The following is a 21760-nucleotide window of genomic DNA, read 5'->3' as shown; positions in this document are numbered from 1 at the left end:
GCGCCTGTGTAAATGTGAAGTTGAATATGACAAATTTATGTAGAAACATAAAAACGTAATTCGATGAATCATACATAGCTTTCCAATGTGTGAATATCTTGAGTATGTGTTTAAGACATTACATGTATTAAATCAATACATTTCCTCATGGCTCTAGAATAAAGTGTAGTGTTGAAGACTTTTGGTATATGATTACACAATGAATGCACATAGGAAGAACAGGCCTAATGTACAGTTATAGTTACTAAGACCATGATAGTGAATAGAGGGATAGAGCTTTAAGTAAATTATTTTGCAGTTATGTATTTATAGGAATATTGGCATAGCTGAAGTGTAGGACTCTATACTAAAAATGTCTGGTTTTATAGTTACATGTTTGGTGCATGATTAGACACAATGGGGCTGATGCTGAACTGTCTCAAAGAAAAAAAGTGAGCCTGTTGCACCAATCCAGAATCTAGATTTCATTTTCAAGTGTTCTTACCAAAATGAAGTTGAATCTTTATGGTTGCTACGGGCAAATAAGACACTTTTTCTCAGATAGTGAAGATACATCATGTTCAGTGTTGGTATGGCTTTATGACTATTCCACTTAAGTAATGACAATGAATTTTTGGCAGAATAGACCTAGTATGGGGTGGTAGTGTTTGCGAATTGTGATGAAGAAAACTATTGTGGGCTTGTTGGGTAGAGTAGTGAAAGGACAGGACAGCAAGGGAAGGAGCTGTGACCTCATCCAGATTCCCAGCTGAATGGGGCCTTCATTTTGGTGTTAAATGGAGGTCTCCATACTGTGCACTGGGCTTTCAGACGGTGATACTGTGATGTCCAATGGGCGTGGGTCAGCAGAGGAGTTGTTATTGTGATTGTGCGTCTGTACAGTATGTCCTTTCAGAAGACCCTGCGATTCCTCGCCCTCGCTGTCGCTGTCTGTTAGCTGGGGATCAGGCCTTGACTCCTGTGGCGTGAACTCCGGATGGGTCATGAAGCTATGGATGGCACTGCGGGTCTGTGGCTTTTCAAGTCCCTCATACAGGGAGCTGCGAAACGCATTAACCACCTTAATCTGTTCCATGGAAAAGAAAAAATGTTAAAAAGAAATACTTTAAGAGAATCAGGTAATCAAAGATTCAATGAGAGAAAGAAGGAAATCAGAGAACAGAATATGAAATGGATATATAATACAATGAGAATATAAAAGCATTGAAAAAAATCTGATGTATAAACAAAAAAGAATGTGTGTATAAAACATGAATCTCTAAGTACACAATCTTCAGAGGGGTTTAGTTACTGAGTTTAGACTCATTTACTTAAAATAAGTTACACATCACAAGGCCAAGAGTATGTGCACCCAAACGTACCTATTTACAATGATAAAACTTTGGATATATAGGTTTGGTTTCAGTTTTCTTTTATGACCAGCTTATTTTTTTTTTAAAAGGATTTTCCAGTAGATTTTGGAACTTAGGGCTAACCCAGATGTCAGTGATTTTTAAAGATATGCAAAAACCTGTCCAATTTTCATTGGTGTGTCAGTTTTTACCATCAGTTCATCAGCAATTTTCTCTTTTAACAAATAAATAAAAAATGCAATGCTTCTCCTGCCCATCCCACATTGGCCAATTGTCCAAAATGTTACCTGCAGAATAGTGTGGCAGACACGTTTGAGGCACTCGTGTAACTAAACACTATGCAGCTGCACTGAAACCTTTGCACGACAAAAATTTGATGAACCAGCCTACTCAACAAATTATGTTCTAACACAGTCACTTGTTGCTGCCAAATGACTGAACTCTATGATGATACATTCAACTGCTAAGGCCTTCTTTACTCTGGCTGACAATGGGGAACAAGTGTACCTAGGATTATTACAAAGTTCACCGCACTCTCCAATAGTTTTTCATGCAACAGTGAGATTTATTTAGAAATATGGATGGTGGACAGTAGAAGGCAAGGGGAAAAGCGACTACAAAACGTTTCGACCTGTAAGGTCTTTATCAGAAAATCGCTTGATGTAATGTGATCTGGGCGCTCCCGCGCCTGTGTCCCAGCTGATCCGTCAATGTGTCAGCTGGGACACAGGCGCGGGAGCGCCCAGATCACATTACATCAAGCGATTTTCTGATAAAGACCTTACAGGTCGAAACGTTTTGTAGTCGCTTTTCCCCTTGCCTTCTACTGTCCACCGTCCATATTTCTAAATAAATCTCACTGTTGCATGAAAAACTATTGGAGAGTGCGGTGAACTTTGTTATATGCTACTTGGGAGGTTATATCCCATCTACCAGCACCTCTTAATTTAACGGGCTGTGTGCACACTAATTCTATCATTACCTAGGATTATTGGCACATTCCCTATTTTTGGGCTGACAATCGCCATATACTGGATATGAGAGACTATATACTAGTTTACAAGACAATGTACTCTATATGTGTATGTTAGCATTAATCTAAAACATGATGGGTGTGTCATCATAATCTTGGCCATGTACTGTACAACACATTTTGTAGGAATTAATGTATTAGCGTCTCATACAAGTTGGTGACTGTATTATTCCAAGAAGGCGGCTCTGTTCACATCACCGCTAAGTCTGGTATATGCACCTGGGAAATCCTTAGCTTATGTGCCATAGATCCAATATATGCCACTTTCAATCATGCAAAGGTATACATTACCTATAGGATTGGATGCTGAGGTGGAGTATACGAATCTATACTTGCCTGGCAGATGGCTAAACAACACTCTTTGCATCCATTGACTCTATGGCACTATACAGCTATGTTCAGCATATGTGCTGTCACGCTCCCCGGGTCCTCGGCTCCCCTCCCCGGGTCCTCTGCCCCGCTCCCCGGGTCCTCAGCCCCGCTCCCCGGCTCACCTGCCACGCTCCCCGCTCTCCAGCCTCCGGTGCCCGTCCTTCCCAGGTTCCCTGGCCTCCGATCCCGGCGTCTGACGGCTTCCCAGGCCCTGGCCGGCTCCCCTGCGTCCTCCCCTCAGCTTCCTTCCCTGGCTTCTGGCACCCGGGCGGCGCGCATGCGCATTAGGGCGCGCGCGCGGTCATTGACCCTTTCTTAAAGGGCCAGCGTCCATTAACAGGAAATGAAGCTAAACAGGTACAGGGTATATAAGGGTTTATTGTCCAAGGGGGCGGGGCCTGATCTTCGTGTTTTCCAAGCTAGGAGTCAGGTCTCCTTGTGTCTCCTTGCCATACTCACGTATCTCTCTTCTAGAGCTGATCCTGCCTCGGCATCCGGTCCTGCTGAATCCCGAACCCCGCACGCTGTCCGTCTGCCATCTGACAGTCCGTACCATCTCGGATCCCTGCGGTGACCCGTCATCTCGCTCCAAAGGTTCCGGACCCCGCCTGACCTCATCTCGGCTTCCGAACCTGAGCTACGTCACCCGGACTACCATCTGTGACTCCGTGGTCCCAGGGACTTCTCCGTTACACTCACTTGCACGGACTGTTCTGCTGCCCATAGTGCTTCAGCTACCGGACTCCTTACCACCATCTTAGAGTTCGGACCAGTGGATCCACCTCCTGGGTCTGCCCGACCGCCTGGCCCTGACAGTAAGATCAGGCCATGGATCCCGCTGCAGCACTAGCGGCCTTGCAAGAGGAACTCCAACGCCAGCGTGAAGTCCAGACCCGCATGTTGGACTTTATGACTTCCGTGGACACCCGCCTGTACACGTTACAAGCGGCAGTTACGCCTTCAACATTCCGGGCCTCCACTAGTCAATCCACGGCTCCCGCACCCGTGGCAGCCTCTTCGGATGCTTCCCGACTCCGTTTGGCTTCACCACCTCGTTATGCCGGAGATCCCAAGACCTGCAGGGGCTTCATAAACCAATGCTCCCTTCATTTCACGCAGCTGCCACATTTGTTTGCCTCCGACCAAGCCAAGGTCGCCTTCATCATGTCTCACCTAGAGGGCGAGGCACTGGCGTGGATGAACCCCTTGTGGGAGAAGGAGGACCCTATGACCAAGGACCTTCAAGAGTTCCTGCAGGCCTTTCGCAGCACCTTTGACGAGCCGGGACGCGCCTCTGCGTCTGCTTCATCCCTTCTCCGCTTACGTCAAGGAACACTGACGGTAGGCCAATATGCCATCCGTTTCCGCACTTTGGCTTCAGAACTCGGGTGGAATAATGAGGCCCTAACAGCCGCCTTCTGGGAAGGACTCTCGAGTCGCATCAAAGACGAGTTGGCGGGTCGTGACGTGCCCTCCACCCTAGATGCCCTGATTGCCCTAGCAACTCGAGTGGACATTCGTTTTCAGGAGCGCTCCAAAGAGCTATCTCGTGAGAGACGTCCGGTACGGCATTCCTCTCCTCCACGGAAGCCCTCCGTACCTCAGTCATCAACAGCTGGGATTCCCGTCCACGAGCCCATGCAGATTGACCGAGTACGGCGGTCTGAACAACGTCGAGCAGAGCGGCTCGCCAAGGGTCTCTGTTTTTACTGCGGAGAGGACACACACCTGCTACGCTCCTGTCCAGAGAGGCCGGGAAACTCCAAAGCCTAGGGTTGGTAGGAGAGGCCACCCTAGGTGCTGGGACTCTCTCAGACCCGGTTATGTGGACCGTGCAAGTGTCAGCGGGAGAGACGCGCTTCACGGCTGAGGCATACCTCGACTCTGGAGCAGCAGGCAATTTCATCCAGCAGGCCACGGTGGACAAGTACCAGTTGCCTGTTACTCTACTCGATAAGCCCCTAGTGATTGCCTCTGTGGATGGGAGACCCCTCGCTGATACCATCTCCTGGGTCACCAGGCCGGTCGAACTGCGTATCGGTGCCCTGCACACCGAGAACATCGCTCTCTACGTCCTTCCACACATGTCCCATCAAATCCTGCTGGGACTTCCCTGGTTGCGGACACACGAACCATCAGTCAGCTGGGGCACTGGCGAAATCACCCGATGGGGCTCCGCCTGTCATGAGAGGTGTCTGAAGTCTATACAACCCATCCGACGACCTCCGGTTCCAGAGAACCTACCGGAACTGCCCTCGGCCTATTGGTCCTTCGCAGACGTTTTTGACAAGAAGGAGTCTGAGGTACTTCCGCCACACCGTCCCTACGATTGCGCCATCGACCTGCTCCCAGGAACAACACCACCTCGAGGACGGATATATCCGTTGTCTCCAGCCGAAACCAGGGCCATGTCTACCTACATCACAGAAAGCCTGGCAAAGGGATTCATCCGGAGATCCTCCTCTCCTGCGGGAGCAGGCTTCTTCTTCGTTAAGAAGAAAGAGGGTGACCTACGCCCATGCATTGACTACCGGGGTTTGAATCAGATCACCATAAAAAACAAGTACCCCCTGCCGCTCATCCCCGAATTGTTCGACCGGCTCAGAGGAGCCCGTGTGTTCACCAAACTGGATCTTCGGGGTGCCTACAACCTAGTTCGTATCCGCTCTGGGGACGAATGGAAGACCGCGTTTAATACTCGCGATGGGCACTATGAATACTGCGTAATGCCCTTCGGTCTGTGTAACGCTCCTGCCGTATTCCAAGAATTGGTGAACGACATTTTCCGGGACCTCCTCTACATCTGTGTAGTAGTTTATCTGGATGACATCCTTGTCTTCTCTCCGGACCTCCAGACCCACAGAGAGAACGTACGGCTGGTTCTACAGAGACTGAGAGAGAATCGTCTCTACGCCAAATATGAGAAGTGTGTCTTTGAGCAGTCTTCTCTCCCTTTCCTGGGATACATCATCTCGGGTACAGGGCTGCAGATGGATCCAAAGAAGGTCTCCTCCATTCTCAACTGGCCTCCCCCTTCTGGACTGAAGGCAATCCAACGGTTCCTGGGATTCGCCAACTACTACCGCCAGTTTATCCCTCACTTCTCTGCCCTGACTACTCCTCTCTCCGCCTTGACCAAGAAGGAGGCTAATCCAAAGGACTGGTCACCTGCGGCCGACGCCGCGTTTTGCTCTCTGAAGCGAGCATTTGCCTCCTCTCCTGTACTCCACCGACCGGAGTTAAACCACCAGTTCACCTTGGAGGTGGATGCCTCCTCCTCAGGAGCCGGAGCAGTGCTCATGCAGAAGTCCTCCTCCGGGAAGATGGTGACTTGCGGTTTTTTCTCCAAGAGCTTCTCAGCGCCTGAACGCAACTACACCATCGGTGACCGAGAACTATTGGCGGTCAAACTGGCTCTGGCGGAGTGGCGCTACCTCCTGGAAGGAGCAGTGTACCCCGTGATTATCTACACGGACCACAAGAACCTGGAATACCTTCGGTCCGCTCAGCGACTGAACCCACGGCAAGACAGGTGGTCCTTATTCTTTGCCAGGTTTGATTTCCAGCTCCATTTCCGACCCGCGGACAAGAATGTACGCGCTGATGCCCTGTCTAGGTCTCTCATGCCCATGGAGCAGGAGGAAGAGAGTACCCAACCTATCATCTCTCCTAGCAAGATTATTCCGGTGGCTCCTGTCACCCTGGCCCAGATACCGCCCGGGAAGACCTATGTCTCTGAGACCGACAGGAGAAAAGTCTTACACTGGGGTCATGCCTCAAAAACAGCCGGTCATGCAGGTCAGAAGAGAACATGGGGTGCGATTGTACGCCATTACTGGTGGCCATCCCTTCGCACGGACGTCGCTGCTTTTGTCTCTGCCTGCTCCTCTTGTGCCAGGAACAAGACGCCCAAGCACCTGCCATATGGCCGTCTTCTGCCTCTGCCTATACCCTCAGTTCCATGGCAACACATAGCGATGGACTTTATTACGGACTTGCCATTATCCTCCGGGCACACAGTCATATGGGTCGTGGTGGACCGGTTCTCCAAAATGGCTCACTTCGTCCCTATGGCCGGACTGCCCTCTGCTCAGGAACTCGCGGAAGCCTATATACATCACATCTTCCGCTTGCATGGCTTTCCATCCCACATCGTGTCCGACAGGGGAACTCAGTTCACCTCCCGCTTCTGGAGGGCGCTCTGCAAACATCTGGGAGTGACTCTGGACTTTTCTTCTGCTTACCATCCTCAGTCTAATGGCCAAGTGGAGAGGGTCAATCAAATCTTGACCTCCTTCTTACGTCACTATGTCAACGCCCATCACGACGACTGGTCCACGCTTCTGCCTTGGGCTGAATTCTCCCATGACCACCACATCAGTGAGTCGTCCTCCAAGTCTCCCTTCCATGTCGTTTACGGACTTCAGCCCTCCATCCCGTTGCCTATATCCCCTTCTTCGGATGTCCCTGCTGCTGATACTGTAGCCCGTGACTTCGCTACCATTTGGGACTCTGTCAAGGCGTCCCTTGGGCGCGCTTCCCAGCGGATGAAGAAACACGCCGACAAGAGGCGCCTGGACCCTCCGTGTTTCTCTCCTGGTGACCTGGTCTGGCTTGCTTCCCAGTACATCCGATTGAAGATACCTTCCTACAAGCTGGGTCCTCGCTACATCGGGCCGTTTAAGGTCCTCAGCAAGATCAATGAGGTCTCCTACAAACTGAGGCTTCCGGCCACGATGCGGATTCCCAACTCCTTCCACGTCTCTCTGCTCAAGCCGGTTTTCCTTGGTCCCTTCTCCTCTGCTGCCAGTCCGGCTCCTCCTCCTATTGCCGAGGACGACATCTATGCGGTAAGGGATATCGTGGCCATGAAGACTGTTCGAGGCCAACAGTTCTTCCTGGTGGACTGGGAGGGGTATGGTCCTGAGGATAGGTCCTGGGAGCCCAGGGAGAACGTGGGCACTCCTCTGATCCGTGCCTTCATGTCCCGGTTGCGGGGAGGGGGGCGTGGGGGGGGGGGTACTGTCACGCTCCCCGGGTCCTCGGCTCCCCTCCCCGGGTCCTCTGCCCCGCTCCTCGGGTCCTCAGCCCCGCTCCCCGGCTCACCTGCCACGCTCCCCGCTCTCCAGCCTCCGGTGCCCGTCCTTCCCAGGTTCCCTGGCCTCCGATCCCGGCGTCTGACGGCTTCCCAGGCCCTGGCCGGCTCCCCTGCGTCCTCCCCTCAGCTTCCTTCCCTGGCTTCTGGCACCCGGGCGGCGCGCATGCGCATTAGGGCGCGCGCGCGGTCACTGACCCTTTCTTAAAGGGCCAGCGTCCATTAACAGGAAATGAAGCTAAACAGGTACAGGGTATATAAGGGTTTATTGTCCAAGGGGGCGGGGCCTGATCTTCGTGTTTTCCAAGCTAGGAGTCAGGTCTCCTTGTGTCTCCTTGCCATACTCACGTATCTCTCTTCTAGAGCTGATCCTGCCTCGGCATCCGGTCCTGCTGAATCCCGAACCCCGCACGCTGTCCGTCTGCCATCTGACAGTCCGTACCATCTCGGATCCCTGCGGTGACCCGTCATCTCGCTCCAAAGGTTCCGGACCCCGCCTGACCTCATCTCGGCTTCCGAACCTGAGCTACGTCACCCGGACTACCATCTGTGACTCCGTGGTCCCAGGGACTTCTCCGTTACACTCACTTGCACGGACTGTTCTGCTGCCCATAGTGCTTCAGCTACCGGACTCCTTACCACCATCTTAGAGTTCGGACCAGTGGATCCACCTCCTGGGTCTGCCCGACCGCCTGGCCCTGACATGTGCCGAGACGTGGTGTGCACAGAGTAAGACTTTTACAAGAGCAAAATTCACAATGACAATTATTTCCATGAAAATAGAAAAAGACAAAAACATGACAACAGAAGACAAAATAAATATATATATATATATATATATATATATATATATATAAAAAAACAAATGATTATCTTAATGGCTTTAGACTACTAAAATCAAGACACTAACGAAATCTTTGGTACAAAACAAATCTTATGCATTCAGTACATTATAGTAAAGCATTTATAAAGCTGCAGTCCCACTCAGAATCAGAGAAAAAAAAATGCATACGGTGTCCTCCTTGAATTATTTAAGTTCAATGAAATTAAAGAGACATATTCAACCTAATTTGAACAATGGAAAGACTTTCATTCAATCATTTCGGTCTACGTTATAATAATCTATCTGGATGGGTATTCCAAGAGGGTCTGCACCTTTAATACCTACTCAACACACTGATCTAAACCCTTACTGCACAACAGCATCTTCCAAGGAAGGAGTTAGCATGCTCAATCATGCATTCTGTGCAGGCATCAGGACCCCCATGCAGACAATGAGCTGAAAATCAAAGCAGCACAGAAAGTGGGAAAAACAGCAAGTTATAGCCCATTTAAAGAAAAGTCCAGGACTCCTGTGAATATGGATATTGAAAAAATAAAAACTGAAAGAAGCATTAGTAATTGATATTAATATATCAATGTGAGTTTAATAACTAAACCAACATGAAGTACATCACATAACTTGTTAAACCCCTGAGTTGGGCTCAATTTTCCTATATCTAGACTACAATCCTGCTCCTGTGATTTAATGGCGAGACTGAATAAAGCTACAAGCCAAACATCTTCACTGCCAGAAAATAAAGAACATTAATATTGTAAAAAGACTAAAAAAAACCTTCTGTACTGTATAGACGCAAGTCCTATTCTAAAGATCTTACACCTATTCTAGCGGGCAATATAATGTAAAACACATGGTAAAAAAGCAAGGTTCTATTAACACCATGATTGTTGCTTGCATTATATACACTGTTTTTTGCGGTCTTCAAACCCAACTGTTAAAATGCACATTTTTGTCCATTTAGGTCAACAACATTAGGGTTAACAACATAGGAATCTAAGTAAAAGGATAAGTGCAAGGTAAACTTATTAAATCCATAAAGGTATAAAAAGAAGTTTCCCTGTAAACAAATTTGTTTCACTTTATCTGTTAACAGATTTTTAAAGTAAGAAATGCTTCTGAGGGGAGTCTCAATTTTTTTCTTCTAGGCCCTCACTGTTCAAAGCATAATGATATCAATTTCATCAATGTAAACATTTACCTTTTCTGTGACATTAAAATAAGCCCTAAAAGGAGTTCACCATGTTGCCCAACTAGAAATTGATTTAGCTAATGAAAAGCTGTTCAGCGTGTGATCACTTTTGTAAACACTACATGATGAACCTCACCTACAAGACAAGGGAAAGTATTGTATTTTGCAATTAAGCTGCAAAGTATAGTACAGAAATGTTACAATGTTACTGATGGAAGGAGGGAATGTGGTGCTCCCCGCTGGCATGTATTAAATCCCGCTGTCAGAGATTGACAGTGGGATTTAACTGGATAACAGCAGTGGGCGGATCTCTGATCCACTGGCGGCTGTAAGGCCCAGTGCCCACGCTGTGTAGTGTTGACGTGTATTATCAGAAATCTGCAGCAAAATCTGCATGTCCATTGTGAAGCCAGCAAAGTCTATGAGAATTCAGAAGTGCTGTGCATACGTTGCTATTTTTCCCTTGCGTGTTTGGTGCAGAAAAAAAGAAATCTGCACCAAATATGCAAGGGAAAAATACCCAACGTGGGCACAGCACTTCTGAATCCTCATAGACTTTGCTGGCTTCACAATGAACATGCAGATTTTGCGGCAGATTTCTGAAAATCCGCGTCAAAATCCGCAGCGTGGGCACAGGGCCTTAGAGGCACATGTCACTGATTAGATAAGCCGTCATGTGCAAGGAATGATGAAGGCTTGCCGTGCGAGCCCGCACCAAAGGCAGGGACACAACCTTGGATATACCAACAAGTCCAAGGTTTTTAAGGAGCTACTGACATTGGCTGTATGTTTGGGGTAATTGTGCTGCAGTGGTATAGCCTGATGGATAAGTATCTACCTGTATTTCTCAGCATTGGGGACACTCTTAATGTTGATGAAATGCCCCACTCCAGATGCTGCAATGCAGCTCCAAAATTGCAAGGAACATGCAATTGCATGATTCACGGTTGCCTAGAGGCATTCATTATTGTATCTCTCTCCAATCCTATGCTGAACATACTACTTTCTGTTACAGCCAAATATTTCATATTTTGATTCAGTCGTCCAGAGCCTCCACTTCCATTTTATACGCCCCAGTTTATATATCTTGGTGCATAATTTAGTTTCTTGGAATTGTTTCCATGTTGAACATGTAGCTAATTAGCCTCAATTCTTCCAAGAAGACCACTTCTGTCCAGATTTCTCAGATGAGTAGATGTGTTTAGGCTGAGTCCCACTGGTTGCTGCCAGTTCTGAGCTGATGGCACTTGCTGGATGTCAACAGATTTCAAAGGGAAGTATTGTGAGTCTTTCATCTGCTCCACTAAAGTGTGGAAACCACTGCTACTATCCCGTGGCTGTAGGAAATTGTTCTTCCAGATGTATAATAGCAAAAATGGAAACTTGAATATTTAGGTGGCTTGTGCTGTGGGACTGAAGAACATTTGGATTCCAAATTGTACTTTTGTTAATACTAATGTGTTTCTCAAGGTATAAAAACCAAGTGCCACTTGGTTTTCATACCTTAAGAAAGGAATCAGTCTGGTGCAGGAGAAAACTTCTACAAATCCAACGCAAGGATCACCAACAAAGATTTTCCTGATCATATAAATCCAAAATGGTTCCTGGAAGGCAGACAGAAACTAACCTAATTTGGACATGTGATGAGGACAAATTCATTATAAAAAAAGGTTCTACTTGAAAAGGTCAGTGGTAAAAGGAAACAGGGAGACAAAAGGCCCTTAGCTGGATATCATCAAAAATGACACAGCAATTTAAAGACACTTTGGAAAACGGCCAGCTCAGATGCGACTGAACAAAGAGAATCACAAGAGTCATTGTGTACAGTCCAGCTCATCGTTGTTGCCACCCATGAACTTTAAAGTACATAATGTGTAATATCTCCTCTAAAAAATGAATGAAGGGAAACAGCTTTTTTGTATTGAGCACTCGTGTTAAATACAAAAGAGCAAATGATAACAATTTAAAACAAAAAATAATGGAAGGGAAAAATAGAAAAACCTAAAGCTTGCTGTGCACTGGTATTGACACCCTTTACATTACATTAGTATGGAAACACATTTTGACTCGCCTGTGGTAAATCACAAATGAGAATCACCTGTGATAAACTGTCAGTGCCCATGTGACATGAATAAGCCAATGAATGATATCTTCAGTGTTTTAAAAAGCCACATGGTAGGCCCTGTTTGTTTGTTACAAGGTTGTAGACAAAGGAACATCAGAACTGCTATTATTAACAAACACAAGACTTCCAAAGGGTATAAGGCCATCTCCAAAGACCTTGATATCCCAGTTTCAACAGTCCACAATGTTATTAAGAAGTCTGCCAAGCATTGAACCATCACGAATCTCCCTGGTCGTGGAGGAAAGATAAATTGACAAGAGAGGTCTTCGAAGGTTGGTGTGAATGGTGGCAAACACACCATGTCAAAACATCCAAAGACCTGAAGGCCAACCTGGAACAGTCTGGTGTCATGGTTTCAACAAGTACCATTCGCCACACACTAAACAAAGCAGAGCTTTACGGGCGAATGCCAAGAAGGAAACCATTGCTGAAGAAAATACATAAAAAGGAACGACTGATCTTTGCCAAAGAGTACCTTGACAAACCACAATCCTTCTGGGAAAATGTTCTGTGGATAGATGAAGCAAAAATAGACCTTTTTGGCAGTGCAAGGCAATAGTTTATTTAAAAACGGTGCAATTAAGCTCATAAGGAAAAGAACACTATAAACAGTTATGCATGGTGGAGGATCCATAATGCTGTGGGGTTACTTAGCTGCGTTTGGTACTGGAGCCCTTGACCGTATCACAGGAATTATGATATCAGAGACTTCTCAAGAGATTTTAGAGCAAAATGACCTACCCAGTGTAAGATAACTTGGTTTAAGATGAAGATAATGGGTCCTCCAGCAAGACAATGTCCAAAAGCACACATCCAAAAGTACAAAGGAATGGTTGAAAAAGAAAAAAATGGACTGTTTTAAAATGGCCAGCAATAAGTCCTGACCTCAATCATTGGGAAAAAGAACCCTTCAAAGATTCAAGAGCTTGAACAACTTGCAAAGGGAGACTGGGAGAAAATACCAGCTGAGAAGTGCAAGAAACTTATAGATGGCTACAAGAAACGATTTGAGGCTCTCATCAATGCCAAAGGGTGTGCAACCAAGTATTAATTAGGGTGCCTTTATTACTGCACATGCTGTTTCTTTGGTTTCAACTTTGAAATTGGAACATGTAAGTTGACAAACAATGCTTTAATTGTTGTATTACTTTGGACCACTAATTAAAAAATCCTGAGGATATAAAGTTCGTATATTTCCATTTATGAATATATTGCACAGTTTATGAAAAAATTGAAGGGGTGCCAATAAGTAAGCAGGACTGTATATACACGTTTATAGAGATATGGATATACAGTATACACTCATACGGTATTGTTCTAGGCACTTGTGGGAAGAATACTTTAAAAAAAATAAGTAATAAATTGAGGTATTAAACATATATATTAAAAATTATTACATTAAGTATGTTTTATATTAGATATATATGGTTTTAATGTTTACATATGTTAACTACTAATCAGGCTATTTGCAGGTACAGGATTTATTTTAAGTGTTTTGAAACTAAGTTTTCCAAATGGAAAATGCTTCAGGAAACACAGTGGGTACGGAAAGTATTCAGACCCCTTTAAATGTTTCACTCTTTGTTTCAGTGCAGCCATTTGGTAAATTCAAAAAAGTTCATTTTTTTCTCATTAATGTACACTCTGTACCCCATGTCGACAGAAAACCCCCCCAGAAATGTAGACATTTTTGAAAAATTATTAAACAAGAAAAACTGAAATATCACATGGTCATAAGTATTCAGACCCTTTGCTCAGACACTCATATTTAAGTCACATGCTGTCCATTTCTTTATGCTCCTTCTTGAGATGGTTCTACTCCTTCACTGGAGTCCAGCTGTGTTTAGTTAAACTGATAGGACTTGATTTGGAAAGGCACACACCTGTCTGTATAAGACCTCATAGTGCATGTCAGACCAAATGAGAATCATGAGATCAAGGGAACTGCCCAAGGAGCTCAGAGAGAGAATTATAGCAAGGCACAGATTTGGCCAAGGTTACAAAATAATTTCTGCAGTAGTCAAGGTTCCCAAGAGCACAGTGGCCTCCATAATCCTTAACTGGAATACGTTTGGGACCACCAGAATTCTTCCTAGACCTAGCCGTCCAGCCAAACTAAGCAATCGTGGAAGAAGAGAGAGGTAACGAAGAACCCCAAGATCACTGTGGCTGAACTCCAGAGATGGAATAAGGACATGAGAGAAAGTTCCACAAAGTCAGCTATCACTGCAGTCCTACACCAGTCAGGCCTTTATGGCAGTGTGGCCTGACGGAAGCCTCTCCTTCGTGCAAGACATATGAAAGCCCGCATAGAGTTTGCAAAAAAAACCAAAACAAACACATGAAGGACTCCCAGACTATGAGAAATAAGATTCTCTGGTCTGATGAGACGAAGATAGAATTATCACCAAAAAGCTCTAAGCGGTATGTGTGGAGAAAACCAGGCACTGCTAATCACCTGCCCAATACATTCCCAACAGTGAAACAAGGTGGTGGCAGCATCATGCTATGGGGGTGTTTTTCAGCTGCAGGGACAGGATGACTAGTTGCAAATAAAGAAAAAATGAATGCGGCCAAGTACAGAGATATCCTGGAAGAAAACCTCTTCCAGAGTGCTCTGGACCTCAGACTTGGCCGAAGGTTCACCTTCCAACAAGACAATGACCGTAAGCACACAGCTAAAATAACAAAGGAGTGGCTTCAGAACAACTCTATGACCATTCTTGACTGTGTCAGGTTTCCGGGTTTTCCAGTCCTCTTTTGAAAGAGCTTGCCCTCGGTTAACATGGAGTTTTATGTTCTGTTGCCCTACTTCCTGTCCAGCTGCTTAAAAGGCCGCCTCTAAGCCTAGTCCAGTGCCTGAGTATACTGCTTGCTGTGTGCTCCTGCTTTGCTGCTGCTGCTACTTGATTACCTTTGGATCCTCCTGAAAATCTACCGACCGACTCTGGACCACACCCGGTTTCTTCAAACTGTGCCCGGACTCCGTCTGCCGTCTTTTGTCAGCACGTCTGCCCGGTTTCTTCCGGTTCATAACCATTCTGGACTTTCATCCCGTACGGACACTTCTGGACTTTACCGCTTGCCCCTTGTGTCCCGGCTGCGGCGCATTTAGGCCTTCCGGGGTTGATTGCCGGACAGTCCCTGTATAGGGGTTCGCTCTGGTGGTCTCCCTGGGGGAGTCCGGTGCGTGGCCCCGGGAATCCCCTTCGCTCCGTTTCGGAAAGGTATTTTTATGTGTTTGTTATACTGTGTATTTCCGTTGTGTATCTACCGTGGTTACATATCATAAACATCTTGTACCACAAACTCGTCTCTGGCTGTCATTGCCCTAACGCTATCGAAATCCTCAAAACATACAATAGTATCACATTATACTCAGGCCATAAGAGGATTTCGCTGGGGCAATGACTGAGACACGAGGAGTAGATCAGCTCTTTTCTATGATTAACTCCTTGCAGCAGGAGATGGAGGTGGTGCAGACTAAACTTAGAGATGTGGAGGCACAGCTGGGCCATGATCACCAGGTACTGGGTCCGGCTATACAGGACTTGCAAGTCAGAGTGGAGGCTCAGGAAGCCGGCCCCACTACGTCCGTATCAGCTGCCGGTATGCCTAGGTTACCCCCATTCCGTTTCAATGGTGACCGTAGTCAGTTTCGTGGATTTGTGAACCAATGTATACTGTTTTTTGATGTACATGCTGATTATTACCGTTCTGACCGGTCCAAAGTGTTATGTATAATCATGTTACTAACCTCACGAGCACTGGCTTGGGCTAATCCTATGATAGAGAACCGGGACATCCGTTTAAATCACCTAGATGATTTTCTGACCGCAATGGCGCAGATGTTTGATGATCCGAATCGCCGTGCTACCGCTGAATCGGCTCTCCTTTCCTTACGTCAGGGAAAGCGTTCTGTCGTTGAATACGCCACTGAATTTAAGAGGTTAGTGGTAGACACCGACTGGGGAAACAATGCATTATTGTCTGTTTTCAGAAAGGGGTTGTCCGGTACCATCAAGGACGAGTTAGCTCGTTCTGAATCTCCAGGGGATTTTGAACTGTTTCTCCAGCACTGTGTGCGTATTGATACCCGCTTGACGGAACGTAGACAGGAAAAATGGGCAGCTGTAAACCGTGTAAACAACTTTGCATTTCCTTCCAGAGAACCCGCTCTCAGGACGCCACGGGAGGCCGAGGACGTTCCTATGCAAGTGGACTCTCTGCAAAAGCGAGAGACCAATGAACGTCGCGAACACCGGCTCCGTGAGCGTTTGTGTTTCTATTGCGGTCAATCGGACCATTTCTTGATCGACTGCCCGAAACGTCCGAATCGCCCAAATAAGGTATTGGCAGCCATGGCAGAGTGTGACAACACGGACGCAGAGTCCGATATCTCTGAGGCAAGTGGACACTTGGATGCGGTATTTCCCTTGACTGTAATGTCAACCTCACCGAAGGACTCGGAAGGGAAATATACCCATTGCTCGCTCCCCATTCAGATCCGGTGGGAGGGACAGCTAATACCTACCTCTGCAATGATAGATTCTGGGGCAGGGGGAAATTTCATGGACTCCTCTTTTGCCAGGAAACACGGTATCCGGACTCAGCAAAGAGCCTCACCGGTTACCATGGAGACGGTAGACGGATCTCCGTTAATCTCTGGACCAGTTGATCGGGAAACCGTACCGCTAGAATGCGTCATGAAGCCAGGTCAGCAGGAGACCCTTGTTTTCATGCTAATTTCTTCTCCTCATTTTCCGATTATTTTAGGTATTCCGTGGCTACGGTCTACAAATCCGGTCATCGATTGGGAAACTAAGGAAATATCCTTCCCACCGCAGAGTATTCCGACCATTAGTCCAACTGTTCCGGTTCCAGTAACACCGAATGCGGAGGGCACTGTACAGGTACCTGTTCTACCCCCGGTGTATAACGACTTTGCGGACATATGTGACAAAAGAAAAGCCGATCGGCTTCCCCCGCATAGACCGTATGATTGCCCCATAGACTTACTCCCAGGGGCGGAGATCCCGTTTGGTCATGTCTACCCGTTGGCGGCACCTGAGCTAGAAGCACTAAAAAACTACATTGATGAAAGTCTAGCTAAGGGATTTATTCGTCCGTCTACCTCACCAGCAGGGGCACCCATCTTTTTTGTGAAAAAGAAAGAGGGGACTCTAAGACCCTGTATTGACTACCGGGAACTGAATAAAATAACCATCCGGAACCGGTATCCGTTACCATTGATTCCTGAGCTATTGGAGAGGGTCCAACAGGCAAAAATATTCACCAAATTGGACCTCCGTGGGGCATACAATCTACTCCGCATACGTCCCGGAGACGAGTGGAAGACCGCGTTCCGATGTCGGTATGGACATTTTGAGTACCTAGTGATGCCTTTTGGACTTTGTAACGCTCCCGCGGCTTTCCAACATCTAGTTAACGATATTTTTAGGGATATCATGGACCAATTCATGGTGATTTATCTGGACGACATCCTAATCTTTTCTGATTCCCTACAGGAACACCAGGAGCACGTCAAGACCGTACTTACCCGGCTGAAGGAAAACCACCTGTACATCAAACTGGAGAAATGCGAATTCCATTGCTCACAGATACAATTCTTAGGTTATGTCATCTCTCCTCAGGGACTGAACATGGAGTCTGGCAAAATACAAGCAATTCTAGACTGGCCGGAACCGGGAAACATCAAAGAGGTACAACGCTTTGTCGGTTTTGCCAACTTTTACCGACGTTTTATCCGTAATTTTTCAGAGATCGTTCGTCCCATCACTCTGTTAACCAAGAAAGGACAGAAGTTTGTGTGGTCCGCCCAGGCCCAGGAAGCCTTCCATCGTCTCAAGGTTTGTTTTACCTCAGCGCCTATATTGGTACATCCGAATCCCGCACTTCCCTTTATCGTGGAAGTCGACGCTTCCGACTACGCATTAGGGGCCATCCTTTCTCAAAGGACTGGGGACAAGAGTCTCTTACATCCGTGTGCTTTCTTTTCCCGCCGGTTGTCCCCTGCAGAAAGGAACTATGACATTGCGGACAAAGAATTGTTAGCGATTATTTCCGCTTTTAAGGAATGGAGACACCACTTACAGGGAGCCGCGCAGCAAGTGATAGTACTCACAGATCATCGTAATCTGGAATTTCTTAAGTCTGCCAGGTGCCTGTCTCCACGGCAAGCCCGTTGGAGCCTATTCCTTAACCAGTTCAATTTTGTCGTTACATACCGTCCAGGTTCACGTAATGGGAAAGCCGATGCCTTGTCCCGAATCCACGCCGTGGACTCCGTGCCTGGAACCCCGTCTCAGACCGTGTTATCGGATGCCAATTTCGTTGGAGTAATCCAGGACCAGGACTTGTGGAAGGACATCAAGCTGGCCTATGATGGTGACGTATTTCTTGCTGCCCCCCCGAATGATGTAACTCTTGTTCTTCGGAATGGTGTGTGGTTGAGAGAGCGACGCATTTATGTCCCGGAGGCCGTAAGACTTCGGGTTCTCAAGTTGGTCCATGACTCCGTGTTGGCTGGTCATAGGGGGGTACAGAAGACGCAGGAATTTCTGAACCGTTTTTTCTGGTGGCCTACCTGTTTAAAGGACGTAAAGGACTATGTCCACTCATGTGTGGTTTGTGCCCGGTGCAAGGTCCCTCGTGTGGCTCCTACAGGACTCCTCCAACCGTTACCCGTGCCATCTCGCCCTTGGGGGTCTATCTCAATGGATTTTATTGTGGAGTTGCCCGTCTCAGACGGTCACAGTACCATTTTAGTGGTGGTGGATCGGTTGACTAAAGCTGCTCACTTTATTCCGTGTGCCGGTCTTCCCTCAGCCGCAGAGACAGTGGATCTGGTTATCCAGAACGTATTCCGATTGCATGGGGTACCAGACGAGATCATCTCTGACCGGGGCGTGCAGTTCACGTCTAGGTTCTGGAAGGGGTTTTGTACGGCACTCCAGATTGATGTCTGTTTGTCTTCTGCATACCATCCTCAGACAAATGGGCAAACCGAACGGACAAATCAAACCCTGGAACAATACCTTCGCTGTTATGTCAGCCATCTGCAGGACGATTGGTTGAAGATGCTTCCGTTGGCGGAGTTCTCGTATAACAACACTCAGAGCAGCTCCACTAAGGTAACGCCCTTCTTTGCTAACTTGGGTTACCATCCGACTATTTTGCCTAGGTCACCGGTTGCGGTCTCAGTGCCTGCGGTGGAGGACAGATTGACAGAGCTACGACAAAATCTGGAGGTTCTGAAGGACACTGTGGCTACAGCTCAGGAGCGTTACAAGAGGTCGGCAGACGCTCACCGGAAACCGGCACCCATGTATAAGGTAGGGGACTCTGTATGGTTATCCACCAAGAACCTGAGATTGGGTGTCCCTTCGCAGAAGCTGGGACAAAAATTCATCGGTCCGTTCAAGATCACCGGGATCGTGAGCCCTGTGGCCTGTCGGCTGCGGTTACCGCACCATCTAAAGGTACACCCGGTCTTTCATGTTTCTCTCCTCAAATCCGTCTCTCCCAATACGTTTCATGGTCGTGTCGTGCCTCCTCCTCCGCCTGTGATGGTCGACGGCGAGGAGCAGTTCGTGGTTGAGGACATTATTGACTCCCGGCTCCATCGTCGTCGGCTTCAGTATCTGGTACGTTGGCAGGTGTACGGCCCCGAGGACGATTCCTGGGAACCGGTGGGTAACATTCGAGCACCCCGGAAGATCGCTCAGTTTCATCGACGGTACCCGGACAAGCCGGGCCCTGACCCGTCCTGAGGCCGTTTCTGGGGGGGGAGTAATGTCAGGTTTCCGGGTTTTCCAGTCCTCTTTTGAAAGAGCTTTATGTTCTGTTGCCCTACTTCCTGTCCAGCTGCTTAAAAGGCCGCCTCTAAGCCTAGTCCAGTGCCTGAGTATACTGCTTGCTGTGTGCTCCTGCTTTGCTGCTGCTGCTACTTGATTACCTTTGGATCCTCCTGAAAATCTACCGACCGACTCTGGACCACACCCGGTTTCTTCAAACTGTGCCCGGACTCCGTCTGCCGTCTTTTGTCAGCACGTCTGCCCGGTTTCTTCCGGTTCATAACCATTCTGGACTTTCATCCCGTACGGACACTTCTGGACTTTACCGCTTGCCCCTTGTGTCCCGGCTGCGGCGCATTTAGGCCCTCCGGGGTTGATTGCCGGACAGTCCCTGTATAGGGGTTCGCTCTGGTGGTCTCCCTGGGGGAGTCCGGTGCGTGGCCCCGGGAATCCCCTTCGCTCCGTTTCGGAAAGGTATTTTTATGTGTTTGTTATACTGTTTATTTCCGTTGTGTATCTACCGTGGTTACATATCATAAACATCTTGTACCACAAACTCGTCTCTGGCTGTCATTGCCCTAACGCTATCGAAATCCTCAAAACATACAATAGTATTACAGACTGGCTCAGCCAGATCCCTGACCTAAACCCAATTGAACATCTCTGGAGAGGCCTGAAAATGGCTGTCCACCAACATTCAACATCCAACCTGACAGAACTGGAGAGGATCTGCAAGGAAAAATGGCAGGGGATACCCAAATCTAGGTGTGAAAAACTTGTTGCACCATTCCCAAGAAGACTCATGGCTGTACTAGCTCAATACTCTCAATACTGAGCAAGGTCTGAATACTTATGACCATGTGATATTTTAGTTTTTCTTGTTAAAAAAATTTGCAAAAATTTCTACATTTGTTTTTTTTTCTCACAATATGGGATATAGAGTGTACATTAATGAGAAGAAAATGAACTAATTTTGAATTTACCAAGTGACTGCAATGAAACAGTGAAAAATTTAAACGAGTCTGAATACTTTCCGTACACATTTTATGTGAACAGCAGAATTGTTTTCATTAAAAATAAATAAGAAAAGTTTTCTAAGCATTTTTTTTTTTTATTTGATTTTTGAAAGGGATCGGCTTAAAAAACTTCCTCAAAAACTCGATATGCATGTAACATATGTATACAGTACTTTTTTTATATTTAATTACCGTTTTTGAACACTCAGAATACCTTAAAGTAACCCTTGAGCATTTTTTGTCCCATCCATTTGCCATCCGTAATATATGTTCAGTATATGCATTAAAATATTTACTGGCCAGTGTCTTCTACCATTTTAAACACTGCTGAGGTCCTCTCCATCATATGAATGTAATCATGAGCATACAGATCCCCCAACGTTTGTGTGGACTATAAGTCACTTTGTTAATGTAAGTCTATGAGACTCAGAATGAGGGTCTTATAGACTTACATTAAAAGGAAGCAATAGTCCGCTGTGTGAGCAGGGAAAAAAAAAAAAGTTATGGTTATATGGATTCAGGAGTGGTTGAGTGGAACTTTGGGTTATCCAAGGTGTTCCATCAGGGTAATTCTATATAAAATAAGTACTATAATTGTACTGTAATAGAAGAGCCCAAGCATGGTGTTAACAGAACCGAATATGAACACTGGCTAGGTTTGAGGGTATTTCTTCCTACCTACATATGTTCAAATTTTTTTTTTTCCCTTTTAAGAATCTATCATTTAATTAATGATTAACTATTCTATTTTAATCTCTTAAGCAATAGTGCCTGCAATGCCCACAAGGCCCCCAACCCAAAAAAAAATAAATAAATAAACAAAAAAAACCCAAAAAAAACACTGTCACCTGCAGGATAAATGCATTTCAAAGAAGAGTTAAAAATAAATAGGGAGAAAGGCAAAAAGTGAGAATGAGCAA

General features: G+C 46.6%; 1 protein-coding gene across 1 annotated transcript in view; it reads right to left on the bottom strand.

Moving 5' to 3' along the window:
- Positions 1–606: 606 nt before the first annotated feature.
- LOC142289641 (plasma membrane calcium-transporting ATPase 1-like) overlaps positions 607–21760 on the bottom strand; it is an 88896-nt gene continuing 67742 nt past the window's right edge. Inside the window, exon 10 of the mRNA XM_075333606.1 lies at positions 607–1066. Coding sequence (XP_075189721.1) covers positions 773–1066 — 294 coding nt within the window. The 3' untranslated portion in view covers positions 607–772. The remainder of the gene's footprint in view (positions 1067–21760) is intronic.

This window comes from Anomaloglossus baeobatrachus, chromosome 2 (genome assembly GCF_048569485.1).
Source record: "Anomaloglossus baeobatrachus isolate aAnoBae1 chromosome 2, aAnoBae1.hap1, whole genome shotgun sequence".
NCBI lineage: Eukaryota > Metazoa > Chordata > Amphibia > Anura > Aromobatidae > Anomaloglossus > Anomaloglossus baeobatrachus.
This window is presented reverse-complemented; position numbering and strand designations above follow the sequence as displayed.